This window comes from Sabethes cyaneus, chromosome 3 (genome assembly GCF_943734655.1).
Source record: "Sabethes cyaneus chromosome 3, idSabCyanKW18_F2, whole genome shotgun sequence".
Taxonomy (NCBI): Eukaryota; Metazoa; Arthropoda; class Insecta; order Diptera; family Culicidae; genus Sabethes; species Sabethes cyaneus.
The window spans coordinates 137499220-137525388 of record NC_071355.1 but is presented as its reverse complement, the minus strand read 5'-3'; the positions used below and the strand labels follow the sequence as shown (position 1 = coordinate 137525388).

Here is a 26169-nt window from a genome sequence, read left to right as displayed (position 1 = left end):
GCTAGCTAGAGTCAGTAGGATCGTTGTACTAGCCCCGTAATTGTCCTGTACTCTGACAGCCGACTGCAAAATCTGTCGACAAAGAAGGGTCAAGCCTTTAAATGGTTTATGCCCAAACATCAGTAGTTTTGATATTTATAACTTTTTTAACCAGGAACATTCATTCGGGTAAAATGCACCCGGATAATGGAGACAAAATGCACCCTCAGTAAACATGCTTTATTTATTTTGTTTCGTTTTAAAAATGGTGCGCAATAATGTCTAAATATCGGGTACTCGGGTACAGGGAATTCCAAAGAAAACGCTCCTCCTGCAATACATCTTACCTCCCTCAGATGGAAAGGGTTGTTACAGTGTTGGTATTTGTTGAAGATGAGAAACGATTCAGTCAACTAATTACGGCATTGGCGTAACTGGAGCTTATTTCTAGGGGAGCTATAGCCCCCGGCATCAAAATGGATAAAATTAAGGATAAAACCATGGGATCCAAAAACAAAGTTTAATATGGTTTATGAGGAAGCAAAAAGTTCTGACACATTCTAGTGACACATAAATCACGTCTAATAGAATCTCTGGGAGATCACAGACGATTTAATTAAGCTAATATGCAGTCGGAAGTGAAAGTATAAAGTGTTATGGTTGTTGTTATTGCGTAACTATTTCACAAGATAGTTTCACTAGCAGCTCTATCATCTTGTGCATGGAAGAACAAACCGATTATAATCGTATTATCGAGCCGTTAAAGAAAGACTAATCATAAATTACGTCTCGCGAGGGCTGGAGAAAGCTGTTGCGTAACAATAATGCACACGAGTTGTGTTTTATGATAATTATAATATTGCAAATTGCATCAAAAACGCGAAATGCAAGAAACTTGCAAACATTTTGCAAGCAAAATTCCAGCAGTGAGCCGTCAATTATTCATGTCAATTTATTGGGATTGACACGTGCAATAAGTTGACATAAATATTTGACAGCTCGCTGGTAGCATTTTACTTGTAAACTGTTTGCAAGATTTTTGCATTTCGCGTTTTTGATGCAATTTGCAATATCACCCGTTGTTCAATAATAATAATCTCATTTGGTTACGGAGGGGGCTGTCGCCGCAATGTTACCAAGTCTACTATAAAAAGCGAGTGGTTATGGGTTCGAATCTTAGTAGAATAAGGCCATTCGATGTTCGATGTTGCATTTGTTTTCAGAATACCCAGCTGCCTCCCCTCCCCACCCTCACTTTTTTCCTCTAAACTGCATTCTGCATTTACCAATAATGAAACCACGGATAATAACCAGTAGCTCACCCAATAGCGACACTGCCAAAAAACGAAGTGCGTAATACAGAAAAACATCTGACCGATATGACAATAGATCAAATTAGGTTGCAGTGATACAGAAAAAATTGTTATGGTTTTTTTGGATGAAGCATTAACACTGTTTTTACGTAATTGTTTTACGTTCAATTCTTTAAACAGGGCTGGCATGCGCTTTGTACACCAATTTTAATTATTAAACTATATCACCTCAACCAAGCGATATTAGAAAAAGCTATATATGGGACATTTATAGAGCTAATTATACACAAAATTGTTAATCAAAGTATTGTTCTATCATTTGTCTCTACGGCGCACTCTTCATTCACAACCGTTGCACAATGGACTAAAACGAGCTCATAATCGTAATCGTAAGAATTAGAAGCCACTGGTTTGGAATCCTACCAGATACCTATTTCTATGTAAAAAATGCAGGAAATCGATTGGTGACGGTTTCATCCTGCGCAGACTTCGGGAAGTGGTCGAAGGGGTGGCTCCGTAGCCGCAAGGTTATCGAGTCTGCTTTGACAAGCGAGTGGTCGTGGGTTTGAATCTTAGTAGAATCAAGCCTTTCGATGTCAAGTGACTTTAGTATGGGTTTATTCTCAGGCCCCTCCATTTACCCTTCCTTCATGCTGCATCCTATATTTACCCTCTGACGCCTCTTGACAGTGCAAATGTCCCTCCTACAGTTAAGTGTACTGGTACGAGTCCCAAGTAACAATTCTAAAGCCACTTGGTTTTACTTGAATTTTATAAAGGTTTTATTGCGGTATTTATCATTACCTCTAGTTTCATTGTGGTATTGCGCAATACCAAAAGAATTCGGCTAGCAGCTAGCTAGAAAACCATAATAGAACTGTTCATAAAGCAAATTTATTGTGGTTGCTTTATTACCACGTTAAAACTTGTTGGCTGCACCACGTCTTTTAGGCCCCATACAGAGTAAACGCGACACGACTTCGATCTCATGTTTGGTAAATGCACAGTCCTGCTTCGGGCGAAAGAGGGCTGCGCGTATAACTACAGCAAGAAATGTCGCGTCTCGTCGCATGTCGCTTGCACTCTGGCGGTACCCTTATAAACTTACCATAAGTGTGGCGTAGCAATACAAAATGGCGCATCAATCAAAATTGATCTTATCGCGGTTGCTTTTCAAACAGCAATAAATCTGTTAGTTTTATAGAGCTATTAAAACGGTAACACCCTAACCAAACGGTTTTTTTGCTGCTATTATGAAGAATACCAAAGTTCAACACCAAAATCATTTTTAGTTACATCATACATTAGTTTGAACAATTTTTTGATGGAAAAAATAAGCGGCGCCATCTTTGGAACACTGAAAAAAAGCTCTTGAAAACTTTTTCAATTTTTTTTACTGTGGTATTCACGTCGGAAAATTTCCAAAAAATAATGCAAATGTGTCCTACAGTGAGCATAACAACTCTGATTTTTTTCAGATTTCTATGATACAGCCACTCCACAGTTATGGATCACCTAAGGCGGCGTATTTCACGCTAAATTAAAACCTTAGCTTTGATAGCAAAAATATGAAGCTAATTGTATAAGCTTTCAAGATAATTATCTGTTTTGGTTGAATAATAATCGTAAAGCCGCAATTTAAGCCGTTATTCTACCTTTATCTTACCCACAATTATGGATCAGTGCGATAAATGGTCACAGTTGTGGATAATAGTGTTACATATTATGAATCAATGGAAGTACTTAAATACAGTTCGAAAGATTTTTGCTGTTAATAGCAATAAACGCAATAAAGCAATATCAGTTACTTTGCTGCAGTTACAAGACATGATGGGCGCCATCCGGATTCGGGGGGACACCGGGAATCCGGAACCGGTTCCTAGAGAGGGGCATTTCCGCATCAGCAAAATAATATGTCATGTCGCATATCAACAAAACCTCAGCACTTCACAAAATAGCGATTGTTGACCATTTCATGTCTCTTAGAGGTCATATGGCCGCTTCCGGGCCGCAGGGATATTTTGTTCTCTGATTCAAGCACGGAACAGATTTCGAACGAATTTGTCCAGGACATAAAATGGGCCATATGGTCTCTGAGACATGAAATGGTCAACAATCGCTATATTATGAAGTGCTGATGATTTTTGATGCGACATAACATATTTTACTTATGCTGAAATATCGTTCTATCTTCTATGGGAACCGGTTCCGGATTCTCAGTATCCCTCCTAATCCGGATGGTGCGCACCATGGATTGTACCTGCAGCAAAGTAACAGTCGATGATTTGTTAAAAAAATCAGCATGTTTCCTACAAATTTCAAATATTTAGCAATATTATATAAAAAAGTCATGTCGCGGTCCCCCAAGGAACATCGGAATTCCTCCGGAACCATGTGACATATTGCCAGAATTTGGAGATATTATGAAAATAGAAAAAAATTTCGGAAAAATTCCCAAATTTGGTGAAAAAATATTGGAAGGGAAAAAGCTAAACCCATTTTAGTAAATTTTCGGGTGCTAAAAACGATATAGACCTTAGAAGGGCTAAAAGAGTAAATTAAAAACTTCACGTTTTTAAGTTCCATGCCTTGACCAAAAATAAATACGTCAGTCGACGGACAATTTTCATTACTTTTTATGAATCATCAACAACTTCTTTTACTTAGAACGCATAGAGAAAAGTAGAGTTTTTATTGATTCACTAGCTGACCCGACAAACTTCGTAACTATGAGAGCATCCCAGGTAACCAATAAGCATCACCAATGCTATTCAAATATAGGGCAATAAGCATTTAAATCGCCGTAAATGCTGCTCAAATGCCACTTGGCAAAATATACAGCTACTTTACTGATAACCTTCTTATAGTACTGACAATGCTAATTTACAACTAATTACCGACACGAAGAATTTGAATACAATTTTGGATGCCAATTTACAACACCTGTGTAGTCAAAAAGCTAATATACAACAACGTGCAGTATAAAATGCCAGATACGCTGATTTGCTGCTTATGTAAATGCTTATTAGTTACCAGGAATGGGTAGTTTAATATACAAATTTGCAATTTTTCCTCACAGTAAAGTAGAAAACAACTCCCCTGTTGCCTCATTGCATAGCCAGAAAGTGGATAGTAATATTCGCCATGATTGTACAACGTTTCGCCGAATATCATTTTGCGAAAAACCGTAAGCGGAATGTATCATTTCACGGAAAACTTTTTTGTGGAAAGTAACATTTCGCGATCCTCTCCTTACTCGCTGTTGCTCGTTCCAGGAAACCCAGGTAGACCTAGGAAAACAAATAAACCTAGACAGTAGTGATTTCTGCGGGGAGTTGCCTCCCCACAGTGGGCGGCGCTTCCGACGGCGGGTCGCCGGCAACACTCGCGGCCGTCTCGTCCTGAATGATCTAGTGTTACTATAGATAGTTTTTGTGGCCTTGTTATTGACTAATGTTTTATGGAAGAGTCTCGAATTTCTCAAGTTCGATTAGTTTTTGAATTTCGCAAAAATTTCTGTTTTATTTGTATGAGAGTCCATATCCATATGAGAGTATGAGTTCTCGAGTTATTCAGAAATATATGTTTCATTTGTATGGGAGCCCCCCCCCCCCTCTTAATGGGGGGAGGGGTCTCTACCCGAGCAGGGTTTTAGAGCAAATTGAAAACAAAATTTGATATCTTGATGTAACGGATTTTGAATACTCGGTGTGATTTCATTTTGGTCGACGTAGCGGTTAAAATATCAAAATTGATTGCAAAAATTCCACATCGAGAAATTAAATTGAATACTGCTTTTGCTATCAAAAATATCAAACGGAATACTAATCTTGCTGTTACACAATATTAATAGGAAAGCAGAATTAGTTATCATTTTACTATCATATCATCATCATTTTGCTGTCATCATATAATTTGAACCAATCATTTTACTAGAAAAAAATTTAAGTGAGAATAGATTAATTTAAATATTGAAGGTTTATTTACATCATATATAGAATCTACCAACTCATATTCTTTCAATAAAAATGAAAGCAAAATGATAGCAAAGTCTGACATCATAAGTGCCATTTTGAGTTGGTAACAAAACATGTTTTCTATTTGATATCAACAGCAGAATATATAATAATTTTGATATACTTTTGTTGTCAATCCTTGCTCGGGTAACCATCACTAAAACCTTTCCTGGCCCCAAAAACCTTTACATGCAAATTTTCACGCCGATTGGTTCAGTAGTTTTTGATTCTATAGGGAACATCCCGACAGACAGACAGAAATCCATTTTGGTATAGAAGATAATTATGGGAATATACATTATTCCCCACAATTATGGATCATATATATTTCGCTTGATATCCTAGTTTTTTTGTGAAATAACTAGAAATATTGCGGTATTTTCTATTGAATGCTAATTGAATCTAATAAAAACTTTCATTGTTCTGGGTTTCGCGGTTGACAATCAGCCAAAAAACACCTTATGAAAATGGAGCTCATTCTTGGCGCAAGCCAGTAAAACACTATGAAATCGGACCGCAAAAAATTTCATCAAACAAATCGACCACTCAAGCAACACATGGTGAAGTCAACAAATAAACCACTGTTTAAGTGAGTCTATAAACAATTAAACTACACTTAAAAAATAGTTGCAATCAAGTTGAATGATTAATTTTGTTTTAACAAAGTTTTCAAATCAATGTTGATCCATAACTGTGAGTTATCCACAATTGTGAAATGACTGTAATTGGTTTCGGATTAAACTGCGAAAAATGAAATTCACTCTATCCGCCATTACTGATTCAAAATGGCGTCTAGTGGTCTGAAAATTTGTCAAAATGCTCCCTAGGCCAAGTACTTTGTTTGAATCATTCCATAATGTAATTAGGTTAGGGGGCATTTTTGTATGGAAAACCGGATAGTCCCTTTTGTTGTTTAAAATTAAATTGAAGTTAAATTGAGGAATTTTTTGCCATTCACTACGTCGCTCATTCTCAAAGATAAGTGTATTTTTTTCCTTGTTGGGTACATTCTCCACTGCGACCAGTTATACTAAGTGTATTAATCTAGTATTAAAAATTATTATAGCTTCGTGCTCTTTCAGATAGTTGTCAAAATAATCATAAACAACCATCCAAAATCATTCCTAAACAGCTATGAAACTCAAGTGACTGAAACTTGTTTCGAACATAATAGGCTTGCAAAACAAGCCTATCAAAAGTAGCAGGTGAAATCATTGAATAAAAAAAAGCATAAAATTATCTATTCAAGCTAATTGAACGAAATAATTTAGTTTCATTGTCAAACATCAAAATTTTATTTCCGGTCTACTCATCGCTGCCATCTAGAAAATCCCAGTTCTGCTAATAGACCATGTTTAGATAATCGAAGTTAGACTCTGGCGAAACATGCAATAACACAACATTTTATATCAATACGCGACAGCTACTGAATAACAAAAGAACATAAAATGTAAGACCACATGTGCCCGGTCTCTCCTAGCGCCATCCATTACTGCTTCTCATAAACTCAATGATGGGTGCAAATCTCATTTCCTTTTTATTCTTCTCTATCTTTTTCCAGGTCAGTTCTGGTTAGATGCGAGAAAGCTGGCGTGACAGGGAGAATGAAAATCGATTCCGCAAAGATACTGATTCCAGACAACATTTGAAAATCCAATTCCAGCGCTAAAGTTTTTATTATACGCTTTTCATGGACGTTTTCTCCACACAAACACATCTAAAATACCATACCGCGTTTATTGAGAGCACAAGTACTGAACGTTCTTTCAACAGATTTTTCCAGGAAAATTGTCGTTGGCCTGACGTCTGACAGATAATTCCTACTGGGGCAATTTAGAGACGTTGATAATATAGTATCATGGCCACCGCCAAATTCATGTTTTTTTCTCAGCTTTACCTCAACGGACATTGTAGCAAATGTGCCGTCGTAATTCTAAATGAAGTAACTTAAGCTGTTGCAAAAAGTTGAGTTTTATTTAGCGCCATTCTACTGCCTAATCTACGACTAACCTAGCTGGTTTATATCAAAAAATAAAAAATGAGATTAATTTTCAAGTTAACCTTCTTCGGCTGTAATGAAACTTTAAATAATTATTGGTTAATAAAAATTCGTAAAAACAAAACCGGTGCAAACTACAGATGGATTTTGAAACCAGTCATGCGCCGTCGTTTGTCATCAGTTTCTCGGCTATAAACGTAGAAATTTTTACCTTCAAAATGTTACTAGGTAATTGGAAAGATCAACACAATTGAAAAAAATGACCTGGCATTTCCCACTTTCTCTAGAATTTTCTATTATCGTGCAAAATTTTGTGGAAAACTTTTTTCAGATAATATTGTTTCAAAATCGCTAAGAAAATTGCATACATTTTAATAAAAAATATTTATTTTGAGAGGCTTGGTTAGAATAATATATTAATTTTTGAAGCAAATAAAATTGATTCTTTTCAGTCAGAACGCAAGATTAAAAAATCTTATTTGAAATTTTATCACTAAATATTAGGAGGTGACAAATAAGACAAAATTTTTTTAAATATGTTCATGAGATTGACATTTTTTCGACGTTGTTTTGGAGCCCACTAGAGATGGTCGGGTATGAAAATTTGAATACCCGAACCCGACCCGTACCCGATTAAGAAAGAAATTAAAAACCCGTACCCGACCCGAACCCGCAAGTTTATTATTTTTGATACCCGAACCCGACCGCAACCCGTCGGGTACGGATACGTGCCCGGGTACCCGACCATCTTTAGTGTTAAATGTGGTCAATTGAGATACCCGACCCGACCCGTACCCGACCCGAACCCGCAAATTATTTTTTTTCAATACCCGAATCCGACCCGAACCCGGCGGGTACGGGTACGGGTGCGGGTTTCGGGCAAATTTTCCGCTACCCGACCATCTCTAGAGCCCACCGTGGAAAATATTGTAAAAATTCTTTGCCTAGACAATATGTTTGCTGAATTGTTACGAAAATTTGCTTTAACGTTTCGAAAACGTAACGCGTTTTCATTAACAAAGTTTGGCAATCGCTCGGATAAATTATAAGGTACCCCGGGGCAAGTGGGACCTAAAAATTACATAGTTAAAGCACAGACAAACAGACATAACACTCGTTTTCCATTCTTCGTACCGACTAAACCGTCATTTCAAATTTGGAATTAGTTGGGAATGTCTCCGTTTTGGTCAAAGTGGCGCTTTTTGACGAAAGAACCTATAAAAAATACTTGCTAGTTCAAGGGATACTCCGGTTGCTATTTGATATTTGGGAATGTCGATCATAGATGGTGCTAGTGTTCTGGCTAAATACATATCGCGCCCCTCGTTTTGGCGACAGACATAAGCCTCTTATATAAATAGATTTGTGAAACGGTCATGGTGTTTCATTCCCCCACACCCGACGAAAAGTTAATAACTGCTAATTTCCCGTTAAGAATCGGTGATAACAGCCCCCATACACGTAGGCATATGTTGGGTTGGAAATGAACAAAATGTTGGAGGGTCATTGCGGTCGAGCGCCGAGCTGAATGAATTAACACTAGATATACCAGCATTTTAAATATACCTAGTTATACCAAAACCAGTCAAAATGACTGGTGGATTAGAAACAATTGGTGAACGGCTCAATAATGTGCAACACAGACCCCATATCCAGTAATTTCTATCTCCGCCTCCTCGTGGTAGGGTAACCAACCTGTTTTGGACCTCATCTGCAGCTGTACATAATTTGGACACTTCCATTTGATTTTGCTGTAAGTGTCCAAATTATGTACAGCTACAGATGGGGTCCAAAATAGGTTGATTACTCTACCAGCCGGAATACGAGCAATTTTAGCGGAGATGTGGTAACCAACCCTGGTGGAAACTAAGGAGGCACTGTCTTGTCTCGGCACTATACGATGGCAGCCCTATCATGAGACTCGGCAGCAGGCTTGTCCTGCACTTAGTGAACTTATTTTGCTTTTTTAACTGTAACACCTCAGCCTAACAAAATTCGAAAATATTATATATGGGGCATTTATAGAGTAAATTATTATCCATAAGATTGCTGAACTAAGTACCGTGGACCCCCGTTCGTTTGACCGTTTTTAATCTGAACACTTTTTAATTTGAATCCCGTTGGTTTGCACGACGTGCAAATTAAAAATGGTTCAAACGTCATACTCAATATGACATCATTTGCTTATGCAGACAATGCTCATAAACACGATTTGTTTGTGCTGATCTAGCGTGTTTAATCTGTTTCACATTGCGTTTTCCCAACGATTATGGTAGAAAGCCGATCGGAGAATGAAATATTCGTTGCTTGCAACTGCCTACTGTATCAAACCACCAAAACAATAACAAAGAGCAGGGCAGCCAGTTCACACAAGTTCCAGTATATTTAGGGTTACCAGTTTTCAAATTAAAAACTAACCCCGTTAGTTTGCATGAGGAATCGTTCAAACGAACGGGGGTCCACTGTATTGCTCTGTCTTTAGTATTTACGGCGCACTCCCAGTTCACACTGGGTTCGCATCTTGGTGCGCACCTTGGTGCACCAGCCAGTGTAAACTGGGAGTGCGCCGTAAATACTAAAGATAGAGCAATACTTAGTTCAGCAATCTTATGGATAATAATTTACTCTATAAATGCCCCATATACAGAGGTGGGCACCGCTAATCGAAATGTTAGCTTCGCTAACAGCTAATCCGCTAAATCAAAACGTTAGCTTCGATAACCGCTAACCGCTAAATCAACCAACAATTTAGCGGAAGCTAACGCTAACCGCTAACAGCTTAATTTGTTAGCACTGAAGATTCAGCATTACTTTGATAAGCGCTGATTTCGACAGTAAAAGAAAATTTACGGTACGATAATTTTTGTTGATTTTTCTTCCAAGAGTTATGTCAGTTTGTCTGTGGCTAAAGTTTATTCGACTGCTTAAGCTTGTCTTGTGATAATTTTAAAATTTTTGCGGCACAGAAACTCTTCAGCGGTATCACTTCGAAGGTTTAATCACAAAGGAGGACTATCGATTTACATAAAACGAATCTGAGGAGAATTTTTCAAAATCATGGCGATAGATCTCACTTGCCCCATTTACTGGGGTGGGGACCCATATTCCAATTTGATTAAAAAGATTAATATAACAGAAAATTGCGCATGTTAATATACAGCAACGTGTAGGCATTGAAAAAAGCAATCAAGGGCAATGTTTCCACCAATGGTTCATCCAAAAATGCCGTAACAAAATCAGATCACTATCAAAGCACAACGAACGACTTTATAATCAAAATAAAATACAGATCGTGGCAATTACGCTATAATGCAGTATTGCAAGTATTGTAATGTATTGAGAAGTATTGAGTAATGAAATGTAGTTGAATCCTGTATCCTGTAGCTGTATCCAATTCTTACGAGACGTTACTTACGAGTTAATAGCTCAAAATACGATTATGATCTGTTTATATGTGTAAATTTGTTCAAAATTATGCAAAGAATTTGATTTTGTGTTTACAAAAAAAAATTTTTTGATGTTTTTGAAAAATTTGTCTAACTTTAAAATTACAAAAAAAACGATAGATTTGTCCAGAAAGTGTCCATCGATAGATCTTCACCAGATTTTAGGTCATAATCTTTAATATCCTAAAAAATTAGGCATATCGGAGGAGAAGATTTTGAGATAATTGTTATTTTATAGTTTTTATCATAGTTTCTTTCTTTTTAGATTTTAAATTTGGAACTTGAAAACAGCTGTGCCGAAAAAAAAGTTTATATGACATAATTTGTTCAAATTGATGCATAGAATTTGATATTGTTTGAATTTTACAAAAAACTGCAAAATTTGGATGTTTTTGAAAAATTTGTCAAATTTTAAAGATTTAAAAACCCGAAAGAGTGTCTATTGATAGCTCTTCACCAGATTTAAGAGCATAATTCGAGCTATCTCTTAAAATATATGCAAATCGGAGGGGATGGTTGTAAGATAATTGACATTTTATGATTTTAATCATGGTTTTGAAAAGTTTTTTCTTTCAGTGTAATTTTTTTCTGAAAATACACTTAATTTCCTACAACTTTTACTTTGATTCCATTTAGATCAAAGAAGTAGTTTTTAAGATATGATGTTTTGAAAAATAGTTCTCATTTCTAAATACGCCCTTTTGAAAAGTTACTCTTTACGAAAAAAATCAAGTTTAGTGGAAAATGAGTTCTTGCTTGGTATCCAACACGTTAGGAAAATTTCATTCCAATCAAAAATAGTCGAGTCAAATCGTTTTGCTAGTTGAGCTGGAATTGCTCGATAAAGAACTGTCAAGTCTTATAAAATAGTTAAACCCAAGGTTTAGCTTTTTTTGTTTTATAAACCCTTTATTAAAATAGACTGTGCTGATATAAATATAAGTATATTTATTATCGATGTTTAACATGTAGAATATAGCTCTTATAGCATATGGTGTGATACGAAAAATCAAACTTGACTCGCACTCGAAGCGAAATTGAGAGTTGTTGGTTCGTTCAAGTCCCTTCTGCTCAGTCAATTTTTTTCACAGTTTACATATAATTTTTTCCAGTTCATACAATTTTTGTTCTTCACAGAAAGTCTACTTAATAGCGTTAATAATAATAATACCTTTTACTGCCAGTGAATATGTACTTAAAGTTTCATAAGTGATTATATAAACACTTCACATCGTTATTTGTGCGATTTAAAAGAATAACTCAAGGAGTGACGGTCAGCTTTTTATGTTCTACCCAAGACCGCTTCGCTGATCGACACTGCTGCACCATGCTGTGCTACATCGTGCTAGCGACAGTTTCAGTCCCCTAATTAAATCAAAACTTTATTGTTTGTTTTACCACCCTCACTAAAAGTTATTAACTGACACGCCATTCTAGGCTAGTTAGTTCATTCTGGTGCTGCAGCTAGCTATACTGTCTGTAGTCGTTTGTAAAGAGAATTTATTGAAGCCAGTTGGTGAGCCCAAATTTATATTTGTGCATCTAACTTAGTCAAACCACATTATTTTATATTTCCAGAGTTAAACACTGAGAGTTATTCACTTAAAAGTTTTTGGTTTAGGATTCAGTAAAAAACGAATTGTTATTCGCTGTTATCTACCTGGAATATTCTCTATGTTTAACTGGTCATCAAGCCAAACGAAAATATTAATTTTAAGAGTATGTTTAATTCATCGTTTTTGTTTACATTAAAAAACCTGTTACAGTGTACATCCCAGATAACACACAAAAATAATATAAATAATTAATAATTCATTATTCATTCATTAATAAATCATTCATTATTGAGTAGATGCTAAGCCAGCATTTTTGTTATAATGGTAAAAAATTAGTTTTTGGAATGAATCTAAAACTATGAAAGCGAATAAGAAATTGTTGCAACAATTATAAGGCCATTGCAAATTATTTTTAAAGTTTCTGTACCCCCTCGGGAAATCGGGAAAAAAATATTTGCAGGATATGAGTTAATTTTTTTATAAAATCAATTGTCTGTGGGCTCTACAGCCTGAAAAACTCGAAAAATGAGTGTATGAGTTGAGTTAACGCTTCTAGCACGAAATGGAAATTCAAAGTGTGGAATTTTCGAAAATCGGCAAAAAAAATTTCTTTCGTTTTTGTCTTTTTTTCGTAGATTTAACATGGAAATTAAAAACGTATACCTATATTAAAAGCAAGAATAGATTTGGTTTTCACGTTTAAACTTTAAGTAAAAATGCTTAAAATCCATATATTTTGGCTCGATTAGAAAAATCTCTTTGTTTTTTTTGACCCCCCCCCCCCATCCTTCAGTGGTCCAACACCGGAAGGACAAAAACTTTATAAAATATTTGTAATGGACTAACTGGTCGATCAGGACATGATCGAACAGAAATCTTTAGTCTATATTCGGACGTGGTTAGTATATGCCTGACCGCATTTCAAGTTCATGACTAAAATTACGAGGTTTGGTCAACTAGGTGCTACAAATGGCCATACCTCTGACCGTAGCAAAATTTATACACAGAAAAACTTCTCCCGCTCGATCTGCGCATATCTCCAATGATGATTTCCACGTCGTGTTTTGGCCATTCTCCATAGGTCCTCTCGAGCCTGTCGTAGAACTCGTCCTTAGCGTCATTTATTCGGTTATTTATCGTTGCGTAAACGTTGATCAGGCTATAGTTGAAGAACTCGCCCCAAAATTAATTCCCAAAACACATATACGGTCATCTACGGGTTTCCACCGTATAACTCGTTGCGTTTGTTTTCCAAACACTGCGAAACCGGCTATAATTATCTGCCTTTCTACCACCACTGTAGCAGATGTGGTACTTGCATGCAATAATATCTACTGCACGGAATATATTTTCTCCGGAAGTTGGCACTGAACTTCTTGAATAACTGCGATCTCCACTCCGATGTAGCTCTCGAGTAAGCAAGCAAGCTCATACCGGTTCATGAAGAGTTCGAACATACCAGGTACCGAGTTTTCAATCGTTTCCTTGTCCTTCGCCGTTTTATATGCCGATTGATCCGTTCCGTATTTCCATTTTCGTTTTACGTTGTAATACAGAATTTCGCTATATTACTTAACAGGGGTCGCGATGCCTATAACCCTTTGATGGGTCTGCCATCTTAGGTATAGCTTGCGGGATACAGCGTTTCATATTCAGCTGCTCGCTTCGAGTCTCCTGTGGAACAGGCGCTCAAGTTCGCACCTCCTGTCTTAGCAGCTCCAGTATGTATATGAAGCATTTCCTGATGTGGCCATCGATCGTCATCGTGCGACTTAGCTCTACGAGGAGGCGCTAGGTAGGTGTTTAAGAGTGCCAGAATTATATTTGGCACTCCTTCCAGGTAACTTTCCCTAATTTATACCTATAATAAAGTAATATATGCCCAACAAACAAGAAGAGCGACAAGTTGTAATGTAGGAACTACCAAGCGTTCACTATTCTCAACGCCGCCTATAAACTGCTCTTTCAGATCATCTTTCATCTTCTATCGCCGCTAGCAAGCAGATTTGTGGGATGTTCAAAAGCCGGCTTTGTGGACGGGTCCAAACTGTGTGTTGCGGTAGACCCTACAAAAGATTCGCGAATACCAAGTGCGCACGTACCGCCTATTCATAGATTTGAAGGCCGCCTATGATATTAACTAAGGCCTCTATAGACGGAGACCAGTGCTTAGTAAGGCGCGTATAACATATATCGTGGGCGTTATCAAGCCCATTTGAAACATTGCGAACAATCTACATTAAATAGATATTTCAGTTTTCAGTTTTTGTTATATTACAGTCACTTTAACAGCTTGGGTCATTCGTGACTTCTGCGGGGTTGGGATTTGAGCCCGGGTCCTACGCGTGAGAAGAGTGAATGCTAACCGCTACACCGGGACTGACCCCGACGTGGATATTGTCGAAAGGACATTCCAGGTTGTTGCTAAGCAGTATACCATACTGAAGTGTGAAGCAGAGAACGTTGGACGTAAATACGTTTAAAACCAAGTATCTGTTAGCAGGAGGAGCCGAGCGCGATCGAGCTTGCATAGACAATAGTATGCTAATCGGAGGAGACGAGTTTGAGGTGGTAGACAAATTTATATACCTCGGGTCATTGATCACGTCAAATAACAACTGCAGCAGAGAAATACGCAGACATATTTCTGCCGATACCCGGGTAGAAATGCATAACGAATATTAATGTAAAAACATTACGGTTACTATGAATTTTACTGTTTACAACACATTATGCTGTAACTTCACTGTACCGTTCTTAGAAAATTTTTCATATTAATGTAAAAACTTTACGATTACAATGAATTTTACTGTTTACAACACTTTATGCTGTAACTTCACTGTACCGTTCTTGGAAATTTTTTCATATAATTCGGCAACAATGCAAATTGTTTCGAAGCAGGAAATAATCTATCTAAGGTCCAATCCTTGGCAGGTTGAGTTATTTGTACACACAAATTGTGTCTCTTCCTCCGTCTACTGTAGAAACCGACGAGCCAGAAGTTTAATCTAATTCGTTTTACTGACGGGACGACGACACTATGCAGGCGCTTGCGACTTACTTGTACGTCTGTCAACATATTAGCCGCGATTCTAAACGCGGGTGTTCGGGGAAAGACTCCGTTCCTATGGAATAGACCAACCTCGTTGTGTACGTCTTGACATCGAATGAGGTGTCAGGCATATAATTAAGTTTTTATAACGGTAGATGTTCACCTTTATTCTTGTTTACGGCCGGATCCTGCATTCGTACGAATAGTTTGCTTCGAACGAATCGGGAAGCACTATTCTCATATTCGTATGAGCAAAAGGAAGGGGGCGTTCGAACGTTCGAATTGATTCGAACGAAAACAAGAATACGAATCGGTTTAACTTTCGAATGAATATCATTCGAACGAAAAAAAGAATAAGGGTGTTTACATTTGACAGAGGGAACGATAGAAGACAGTAATGAAATAAAGAGTCGATAGGATCAAACAGATAGAGATAAGGCGTAAATGGGAAAAAGCGGAATTTGTTTAAGTAGGTGTACTGACCTCTAATACTTTCCTAATATGAGCGATGAATGCGGCTCGAAAATCATAATAGTTCGAAGCCTATCAAATTCATTGTCATCATACCTTTTCAAAAACATGAAATACCGTAATTAATCAGCCGGTTTTATTTTGTCCTAATAATCCGAAAGCCTACAATTTTTTTTGCAGAACTTATCTTAAATTTCATTGTAACTTCGTTGTAAAACAGTGTAAAACTTATAGTGAATGTACCACAAATTTTACTGTTATTGGTTTTTATTTGTATGGGAAAAAGCCGAAAAATTTAGTGTTACATCACTTAATCACCCCCTTATTCGCTGTAAAATTGGCGGTTTCCATTAAAATTTACTGTGAAAACAGTGATATTCATGGTAACTTCAGTGTAACTTTTACAAAGATTTTCACTGTTTCAATGTGGTTTTTCGAAGTTTTTCAATGTTTGTAACAGTGATATTTAATGTTTTTTCGCTATACATTTTTATTCGGGTAGTCACCCGAATAAAAATGTATAGCGAAAAAACATTAAATTTCACTGTTACAAACATTGAAAAACTTCGAAAAACCACATTGAAACAGTGAAAATCTTTGTAAAAGTTACACTGAAGTTACCATGAATATCACTGTTTTCACAGTAAATTTTAATGGAAACCGCCAATTTTACAGCGAATAAGGGGGTGATTAAGTGATGTAACACTAAATTTTTCGGCTTTTTCCCATACAAATAAAAACCAAAAACAGTAAAATTTGTGGTACATTCACTATAAGTTTTACACTGTTTTACAACGAAGTTACAATGAAATTTAAGATAAGTTCTGCAAAAAAAATGGTAGGCTTTCGGATTATTAGGACAAAATAAAACCGGCTGATTAATTACGGTATTTCATGTTTTTGAAAAGGTATGATGACAATGAATTTTATAGGCTTCGAACTATTATGATTTTCGAGCCGCATTCATCGCTCATATTAGGAAAGTATTAGAGGTCACTACACCTACTTAAACAAATTCCGCTTTTTCCCATTTACGCCTTATCTCTATCTGTTAGATCCTATCGACTCTTTATTTCATTACTGTCTTCTATCGTTCACTCTGTCAATTGTAAACACCCTTATTCTTGTTTTCGTTCGAATGACATTCATTCGAAAGTTAAACCGATTCGTATTCTTGTTTTCGTTCGAATCAATTCGAACGTTCGAACACCCCTTCCTTTTGCTCAATGCTCATACGAATATGAGAATAGTGCTTCCCGATTCGTTCGAAGTAAACTATTCGTACGAACGCAGGATCCGGCCGTAAACAAGAATAAAGGTGAACATCTACCGTTATAAAAACTTAATTATATGCCTGACACCTCATTCGATGTCAAGACGTACACAACGAGGTTGATCTATTCCATAGGAACGGAGTCTATCCCCGAACACCCGCGTTAAGAATCGCGGCTAATATGTTGACAGACGAACAAGTATGTCGCAAGCGCCTGCATAGTACCGTCGTCCCGTCAGTAAATCGAATCAGATTAAACTTCTCAATCGGTGGTTTCTACAGTAGACGGAGGAAGAGACACAATTTGTGTCTACAAATAACTCAACCTGCCAAGGATTGGACCTTAGAGATTATTTCCTGCTTCAAAACAATTTGCATTGTTGCCGAATTATATGAAAAATTTTCCAAGAACGGTACAGTGAAGTTACAGCATAAAGTGTTATAAACAGCAAAATTCATTGTAATCTTAAAGTTTTTACATTAATATGAATACATCATATGAAAATTTTTCCAGGAACGGTACAGTGAAGTTACAGCATAAAGTGTTGTAAACAGTAAAATTCATAGTAACCGTAATGTTTTTACAATAATATTCGTTATGCATTTCTATGCGGGCATGCTTACTACGAACTACACAAGACCCTGATGATAAAATAAGTTCCTTTTTAAACCTAGTATCAATGCAGTATTGTTGCTAAATTGTATGTGCTTCATAAATGAAGTAAAACGTATTTTAGCTAAACGAATACTTAAAAACTTCTTGATGCAAAGACGCACTTCAAATAAAACAATTCGTCCGCCTACATCCTGAGGGCAAAATGTTTTCTTTCAACGGCTGAGTAGGTGCTCGATGGTGGTAAAAGTAAAACAAGTATAAGGATAATATAGCACTCTTGCATATTTCTGGATCAAGCTTTATGAAAAAGGATGTTTGTTTTCATGGTTTCATCATTTGAACTATTGCATAGGGGGGAACATATATCGTGCTTTCTAGTTTCCTCGCAGAATACGGATTACGTTTCGCTTACACTAGAAATTTGAACCCCAAAGGATATTAAGCATATCACGCTGAGCACAAGACTGTTGCTGCCTGTTATTTTGAATTATGTGCACAGATTAAAAGAAATATGAGAAAAAGATGAATGGCAATATAAAGCAGACTGGTCGCATATTTCTCCTAGAGGTTTTTTGCTTCATTATCGTTTGAACTATGTTTAGCTTGCACTTTTTAATATGATGGATACAGTAAGAATATTTATAGTATTTACCATATTCTTATGAAATCATGTTTGAAACGTGTGAATCGAACGTTTCACCTAGAAATTATTAATGCGACATTGATATCATTGCAATTCGAGAGTCATAAAATTCGAGTGTTTCAGTAGTAAGTGAATGGTCCTAGTACTGCAAAGTTTTTAGTCAAGTTAATTATGGAATTGAACTATAAATTTAGTACTCATGACCTAATTGGTCTAATGGCCAATGGACACTGACGGATCCAAGACCCTATCCATCGTATGTGAGAATCTCGACTAACAAAGGCTATTACAGTAACTAATATCGCAGCATTAGTTACACAAAAATTATCCTGTACTGTAACAGCTGAATGCGAAATGTGCTGAATATAAAACAGACGGTAAGGTTTTGAAATGTAGCGCCCAGGTTTTGTTTGCTTTACTAAAACCTACTAAATCATTATAAAAAACTTTTGATCAAGTTCAGCATTGAATGAAATGTCTTATTGCCATGTCGGCTTGAAGGCTAGACAAGCCAATGAAAATTCTACGGTATTCAAAATCAATGCAATAAAGAAGGAATGGGGATTGTTTTGAGCAGTTTAACTAGTAACTGAAAATCAAATATCATTTATTTTATTGGCGTAAAAAAATTTTGCACTAATATCGTCAGGGCATATTGCTTATTGTTACAATCTTAGCTCGCTTGGAGATTTTGTTGTGAAACGAAGGAAGCGCACTTATAAAAAATGCAATTAATTATACTCTGTTTTCTATAATACCGCCATAGAATGCACATGCACGCTTCTATCAGCAAAGAAACACATCTTCTGCTAGCTATAGAAGTAGACAGCAGCAGCATGATACATTCGCTCGGCCTTACCCTCTAGTGAGACTTCACATGGTGTAGTCATGCCAAGTCCTTAGGGGTTGATACTTATAAAAACAGTACCCATTCATCTTTCTCAGCGAAGCCAATTCAATTGCACTGGCGAGAGCAATAAACTGCTCACCATCTGCCAAAAAGACGTTTTACCCACAGACGAATAATAACTCATGCCATTGTTATTATGAGTTATTTCGAGATAGTCTCCAAAAGTGTAAAACAATCTTCCCAGCGGAACTTGAAGTGATTCGCTTAAGTAAACTCGTCCATTGTCACGTCCTTTCTCCGCTCTTCAAATAATGACTCCACGGTGAATTAAGTCTGTCGTTTCAAAAATTTGGTTGTTAAAGCAAAGTATTGTGCATCTTCGCATTGTGCAGAAAATTACAATGAAACCTTTTCATACCCCCAAGTTTGTTTTTTAAGATATAAATTTACATATCTTCGGGGTGCACTACAACCATCAATTTAATTACAGTTCGCGAATTTGAATCGCTACTTCTGACAGATAGCAATTGCGAATAAACGAATAACTATATAATCTTAGTGTTCTTTGAATGCACTGTTCAGGATGTTATTATATATGCACCGATAAAATTTGGTTCTGCTATCACATTACAATTTATCTACCGTAGGTATGTTTCCAGTGATGCTGTATCGAAAATCTTTCAGGTCTTTTCGAAATTTAAACGTCAATTAAACGATTGAGACAGCCACTGAATCAGATTAGGATATCATGGGACACTTAAGTACTTACTTTCATTACTCGTTTGTCATTCATTTTAATTGAATTTCCGATGCCAGCAGTGTCCGGTCGACACGCGAATCGACCCTCACAATATGTACACTGCTCGACACCATCAATTCTACTTTTTTCTGCCTGAAGGTGCACGTGAAGAGCCCCGAAATATCCCGTTCGCTTATTTATTCGTTCGCTCAAAGTCAGGGTGGACCATTGAAAGGAGAACGACAGGCGGATGCAGCAATATGAATCCGCAACGATCCCCGAAAGCAAAACACAGTCAGTCCGCCAACCAGCTTGTGGAAAAGGATGAAATTAAATGAAAAACTAATTGATTGTAAAACTCACTCCTCGGGACAGGGTTGCTATTTTCCGGTACGAACGATGATGAGTATACTGGTGTCCCAGCTGTAACTATACTCCTATCTACACCACCTACGGCTTATCGTTTCATTGATGAAGGTACGTTCCGCAGCATGTGCAGCGTCATTGCCACACTTTGGGGAATGGTCATGAAATGAGCAACGCTGGCACTGTCTGCAAGTCAGCTAGCAGTACCTGTTAAATTTAAGGTTTCGTTTTGCGTGGATCATCACCTTCGGCAGATTATCTGCTTTGATGTGGAAGTTGATTTAATTTTCTCCACGTTCGCTTTGTTTGAATGCGAGTGTTTAACTGCAACAAATTACAAACGCCTCGCCGCTAGTGCTGCTATGAAACATAGTGGATGTACATTAGAAAAAAGTTAACTAAATTTGCGAGGTGTTTTTATTTAAGGGAGCTAATTTGTTGCACAGGATGAAACTTTTTGAGTCGTTTTGGTCTTGAGAAATTCAGACACAACATAAGTAAATATCAATACATTGCAATGCACAATGGGCAAAAACGAGCTCGTAATCCCAAGTAATAGAAGCCGCTGGTTTGGAATCTTACTAGATACCTATTATTATGTAAAAAAAAATTTTTGGCCGAGTTCCGGAAATTCCACTGTTTGAACTTCCATTTCTATTTCGTGCTAGAAGCGTTAACTCAACTCGTACACTCATTTTCCGAGTTTTTCAGACTGTAGAGCCCACAGACAATAGATTTTAATAAAACAAATTAACTCATATCCTGCAATTTATTTTTTTGCCCCCCGATTTTTCAAGCCAATTTCCAAGGGGGGGGGGGGGGGGTGGTGATGACAAAAACTTTGAAAATGATTTGCAATGGCCTTATAGAACACACTAAAATGAGCAACTTTGCTGAATATAGAAACTATCTATCTTTTGCTAGTTGCGAGATATAATGATTTATTTAAAAAGTACACTTAAAAATCAATTCTGTACAATAACTCCGCATCCAATTAATTTATTGCTTTCAACTGTTCTCCGAAATTATTCAGTATGATAAAATACACATTTCTTTTGAAGGTTGTTTTTGCCTTTGAGTTAGTTTTAATTGCTTTAATTAAGTTATCTATGTATATGGGGGTGAATTGGCAAAATGGACTATGGAATGGATGGAATTTGATTCTTCTGATGTTTTGACAAAATTTGGAAGCTATTTGAGTTCGTTTCACGGGCGGCATATAAGTTTTTATACTGTTTAATTAGCTTTTATCATGATTTTTGGAGAAAATAGGGTAAAATGGACCACTTCCCAAAGTCTGCGCAGGATGAAACCATCACCAATCGATTTCCCGCATTTTTTACATAAGAATAGGTATCTTGTAAGATTCCAAACCAGCGGCTTCTATTACTTGGGATTACGAGCTCGTTTTTGCCCATTGTGCATTGCAATGTAGAGTTAATAAATGAATGGAAATTGATCCTTATATAATAGGACCCTTATCCTGCTTTCTTCATATATGGTTCGCATCCAATAGCCTTAGCTATAAAGGGAAATAATTGACATAGGACTAAATCACACATTACTAGAAAAGTAAGCTGAAAAGCGTAGCGTTAAAGAAAAATAAATGCTTTGAACTTATTACACCTCAATTCTTGTTAATGGTTTGAATATTATTCGGTTCATACTGTTTGTGCTAATTGGGATGTATTCACACTTAAAAATGATTCTCGAGTAGACGAAAATGCCTAACTCACTCGGTAACTTTCAATCATACTAATGCTAGTAACCGAGATTCGTCAAAGTATCCTGCTGGAATCGAATCGATTTGTCAATAATATTTGCCTAATTTACGCCAATCTTTGTTGGTTGTGCTTGTGGATTCCAGTCGAGTGCTTCTCCGCACTAGACTTAGATATTCCGTTTGTCAGACTACCAGGCGCGAATAACATCTAGCAGACAGCGAGTAATGAATACCCGCAGTTTTCGCGTTGTCTCCGCTAAGATGCACCACGTTTCGTAGACATACAGTAGTTTGAGTTAAAAATTCGGGGTTTTGTATGTAGAGTGATCTGGTTTGAGCGCCAAAATTTGATGTTTTAATGATTGGATGATTTAATGTTTCGCAGACCTGCACAGGAACTCCTGGCTTCCCTGATCCATGTGGCTAAATCAGTCTTGATGCCACTATCGGGCTTGATATTGAAAGGAGTCCACCTGCTCAACCTGTCGTCTGGCTACTGTAAAGATGGTTGGATTGTCAGTGTTCACTACCATGGGCTTGGTTTTTGTTGCATTGGTTGTGAGGCCTGCTGCCTGGGAACTTGTCAACTCGCTAGCTTGCTCTGTATATCGTTTCGACGTTGTGCGAGCAAGACAATCACCCATATTCTGTATTTCGAACGAGTTGAAATATTTCGATCGACTTGGCAAATATTTCGTTCGAGTTGTTTTTTCATATGAAGATCTTTCATTGGAGCCGCTGTTTTTTCGAACGAAATGTCAGTTTCGAACGAAAAAGAAACCCGTTCGAAATACAGAATAGGGGTGAATATGGTCGGCTAGATCAAGCCCATTTAGCTGCTCCATCGTTAGAGAACTCCAAGGTAATCCTCGATTTGCATGCTCCATAACGATGAGAAACAGCAGCGGTGACAAAATGCAGCACTGTTTCGCATCAGCAGTAACCCTTATAGGGTCGGACAAGACGTCGTTGTGCGACACTTTGCCCGATAGCGCCTCGTACTGAGCCTCGATCAGAATTCAGAAGCTCAACTTGTCAACCGTGCAATAAACATCGCCCTAAACATGTACATACAAGCGCTGCAAGATGGTATTTTAGAACATTTATTTCAATTACTATGCGACTCGTTATGCAACTTTTATTAATTGTCTGCTGAAAAAAGGGTGAACCCCATTAAACATACGGACGTTTGGCATGCGAACGTTAGGCATAAATATTTCAAGCATAATTGACGTTAGGCATAATGTGCGAGTTCACATAATGAACGACGCAGGCCGCGACCCGCTGACGGAAACAGACCCTCGGCAAAAATCACTTCTATCTAGGTTTATTTGTTTTCTTTGATCTCTCAACTCTAGTTGCTTTTCCCTAGTCCTGGCATCAAATCATTCCATATGCAACATTTCTTAAATTAACTCAGTCAATTAGGACTCTTGCAAGCTTAGTTGCTTAGTTGGATGTTTGGTTCAAAATTCAAAAGTTTAACGTCTGACACACCTGTAAAAATTTATTTGGAAAACAAATGTTCAACACATGTAAAGCATTTGAGAATATATCACCCTGTCAAACAACGTCCGTCTGAAAAACCGTGACATCCAGATATTTCTGCTACTTGAAGTAGGGCTACCTCTGCGCAGCGGGCAACTGGACATCTGCCAAAAAATCATACGCACAAGTTGAACGCTTACGATTTCCAAAATAATGTTTATATTTCCTTCGAAATCGTCCTACTGCTCATTAATATTGAGCTGTTGGGTCTCATGAATTATGAAGTCATCTAATTTGACACTTCATCCAATTGATGTTGAGGTGTGACTCTGGTCTAACAAACCGGTTATCGTGTGTTTGCATTCCAACTAGTGGAGACGGTTAACGTCAGTGGAATGAGTGCACTAGCAGTCCCGCGTTTGTCCTGTTGCAGGACTCCTGCACACAAAGCGTTTTGCTTCTGAATGGGAAACTATCACAATTTCTCGCCAATAGTTAGAGCTTTACTTGCACATCCGTTTCCTGGTGATAACTTAGTTTTAAAGGTTTGAAAAATGAAACAGCAGGGGGTGCCGAATAATTAGAAGCCAGCCAAAAATATTACATCATTCTTCACATGGATCAAATGTGAACAAATAATATTTTACACTTTGCCAGCAGTTTGACTTTGGCAACACCCGGAAAATAAAAAAAAACTTCTTTAATGAAAAAATATTGTAATAACCAGTATATAAATATATTTTTCACTACCCTATATTTCGTATCCTATCGTTTGTAAAAGCACTGTCACAAAATATAATGGTCACCACCAAAAAGATAATGGCAAACATGAAAGCTTGCATTAAATACAATGAGTACACATTTAATGCCACTCCGGTTGCCATAACCAGTTTGGAAGACTTGTTGCTTTGCACAAATGAATCTTAGCGCAAAAAGGTTCACATAACCGTAAAATTTCGCTCTGCTAACTGTCCTGCTGTCCCCCTAAACCTGCGATACAGCATGCTTTCTGGGGGTTGAAATTAGTCCTTAACGCAGTAGGTAAAAACGAAACAAGCACCTATCATTCAATTTTAGATCCAACCAACGGCAAAGGCAAACAGAGCCTGACCGCACCTGAGTGCAAATCTTACTAACCAGCACCATTCTGTTTTCTCTTTTCCTTGTTTTCTTTTCTAGTGTGAGCCCGGTCTTGGAGCCAGCGTTATGTACAATCTCCTGTACAATGCTCCCCAGAAGCTGATGCTTCTAGCAGGTTGCAGTACTGTATGTACGACAGTTGCCGAAGCAGCGAAAATGTGGAACCTAGTTGTGGTAAGCGATGTTATATATTTTTTCTATGCGTTGTTCGTTTATCCTGCCCTGCAATGGAAGGGCAGGAGACCTATTTCCGGCCTATTAAGTGACAGTTTGGACTATTTTCCCGATTAATGAAAATATTAATGTTCATATAAACTCAGTTACTGCCGTAATGCACATTGCTGTAGAAATGTAAAAGTCGTGGGGATTGATGTAGAATGTTACTTGGCCTCGCAAGGTGGGTCGCTACAAAATCGAATGTGGCGTTTAAAGAAAAAATTGGCAGTCATTAATTTTTCGAATTTTGGAAGCCCCCCCCCCCCCCCATATTTTAGGACCGACCGCATATTTAAGCATATTTTGGGAAATGAAATATGTTGTGTTGCCAAAATGCCAAAATCGAACCATGCCAAATTCGAAATCAAACTGTAGGCGAAACTCACTGAATATCACACATTTGAAAGAATAAATTGAATGCCTGCTAACAACTCATTTCTTCTTAATGAAAACATAAGGGATTTTGAATAATTTTATCATAGTAGGTTTGACGTACCAGTAATGGTGGGTGTGGTAAATAAACGTAAAAAATACTTTTTATTTCGCGTATAGCAATCTTTTGTAAATAAAACTATTTATTTTCTTATTTGCCCAAAAATTTTTGCATTTTAATAAAAAATATAAGAAAAAACTAGAAAAATTAGAAGCACGTCTTGCTCCAATAATAATGAAAATGTTCCTGTAATAGTGGAAAATGTTCCAGTAACGGTGGAATCCCAATTTTTTTATTTGGAATAGTTCATCTATATGTAATTTTTCATTTAAATTATTATGCCCGAACGCTCAACCTGAGAACATGGTGGCCCTTCAGTAAGTCCAGGCTCAGTAATTGGTAATGTAGTAATGTAGTATAATGTGCCCCTTTTAAGAATAAATGGATATATTTCAAAAAGACTTCCCAAGATTAACGTTATAACTTCGAATATATGTTAATTTTTGAGTTGAAAATCAATTGCAACTGTTTACTTTCTTTAATATTGTAAAATAAAAATACTACGAATTATTTAAAAACTTCTAAAATTTGAGTTTCTTGTCTATGCGGGCAATATGCCCCAGCTCCACGCTCCACGTTGTGTTTCAAGTATTTGTGCCATTGATATGCCTACTCTATTTTTTAAAAAGTTAAACTTTCTTAGATATTGTCAAAATATTGTATTTTCATATAAATTAAACCTCTTGTCGGTCTTCTGAGATAGCTTTTCTTTTCTGCATGGGGCATATTATACTGCAAGTAGGGCATATTGCCCCGATTTGTTAAGTAATCTGCAATTTACCTGGAATTT

The 26169-nt window shown here is 37.1% G+C and overlaps 1 protein-coding gene across 1 annotated transcript in view; it reads left to right on the top strand.

The window, feature by feature from the left end:
• LOC128740184 (gamma-aminobutyric acid type B receptor subunit 1) overlaps positions 1–26169 on the top strand; it is a 114778-nt gene that overhangs the window by 25232 nt on the left and 63377 nt on the right. The window contains exon 3 of the mRNA XM_053835712.1: positions 24710–24844. Within this exon, the coding sequence (XP_053691687.1) occupies positions 24710–24844 (135 nt within the window). The remainder of the gene's footprint in view (positions 1–24709; positions 24845–26169) is intronic.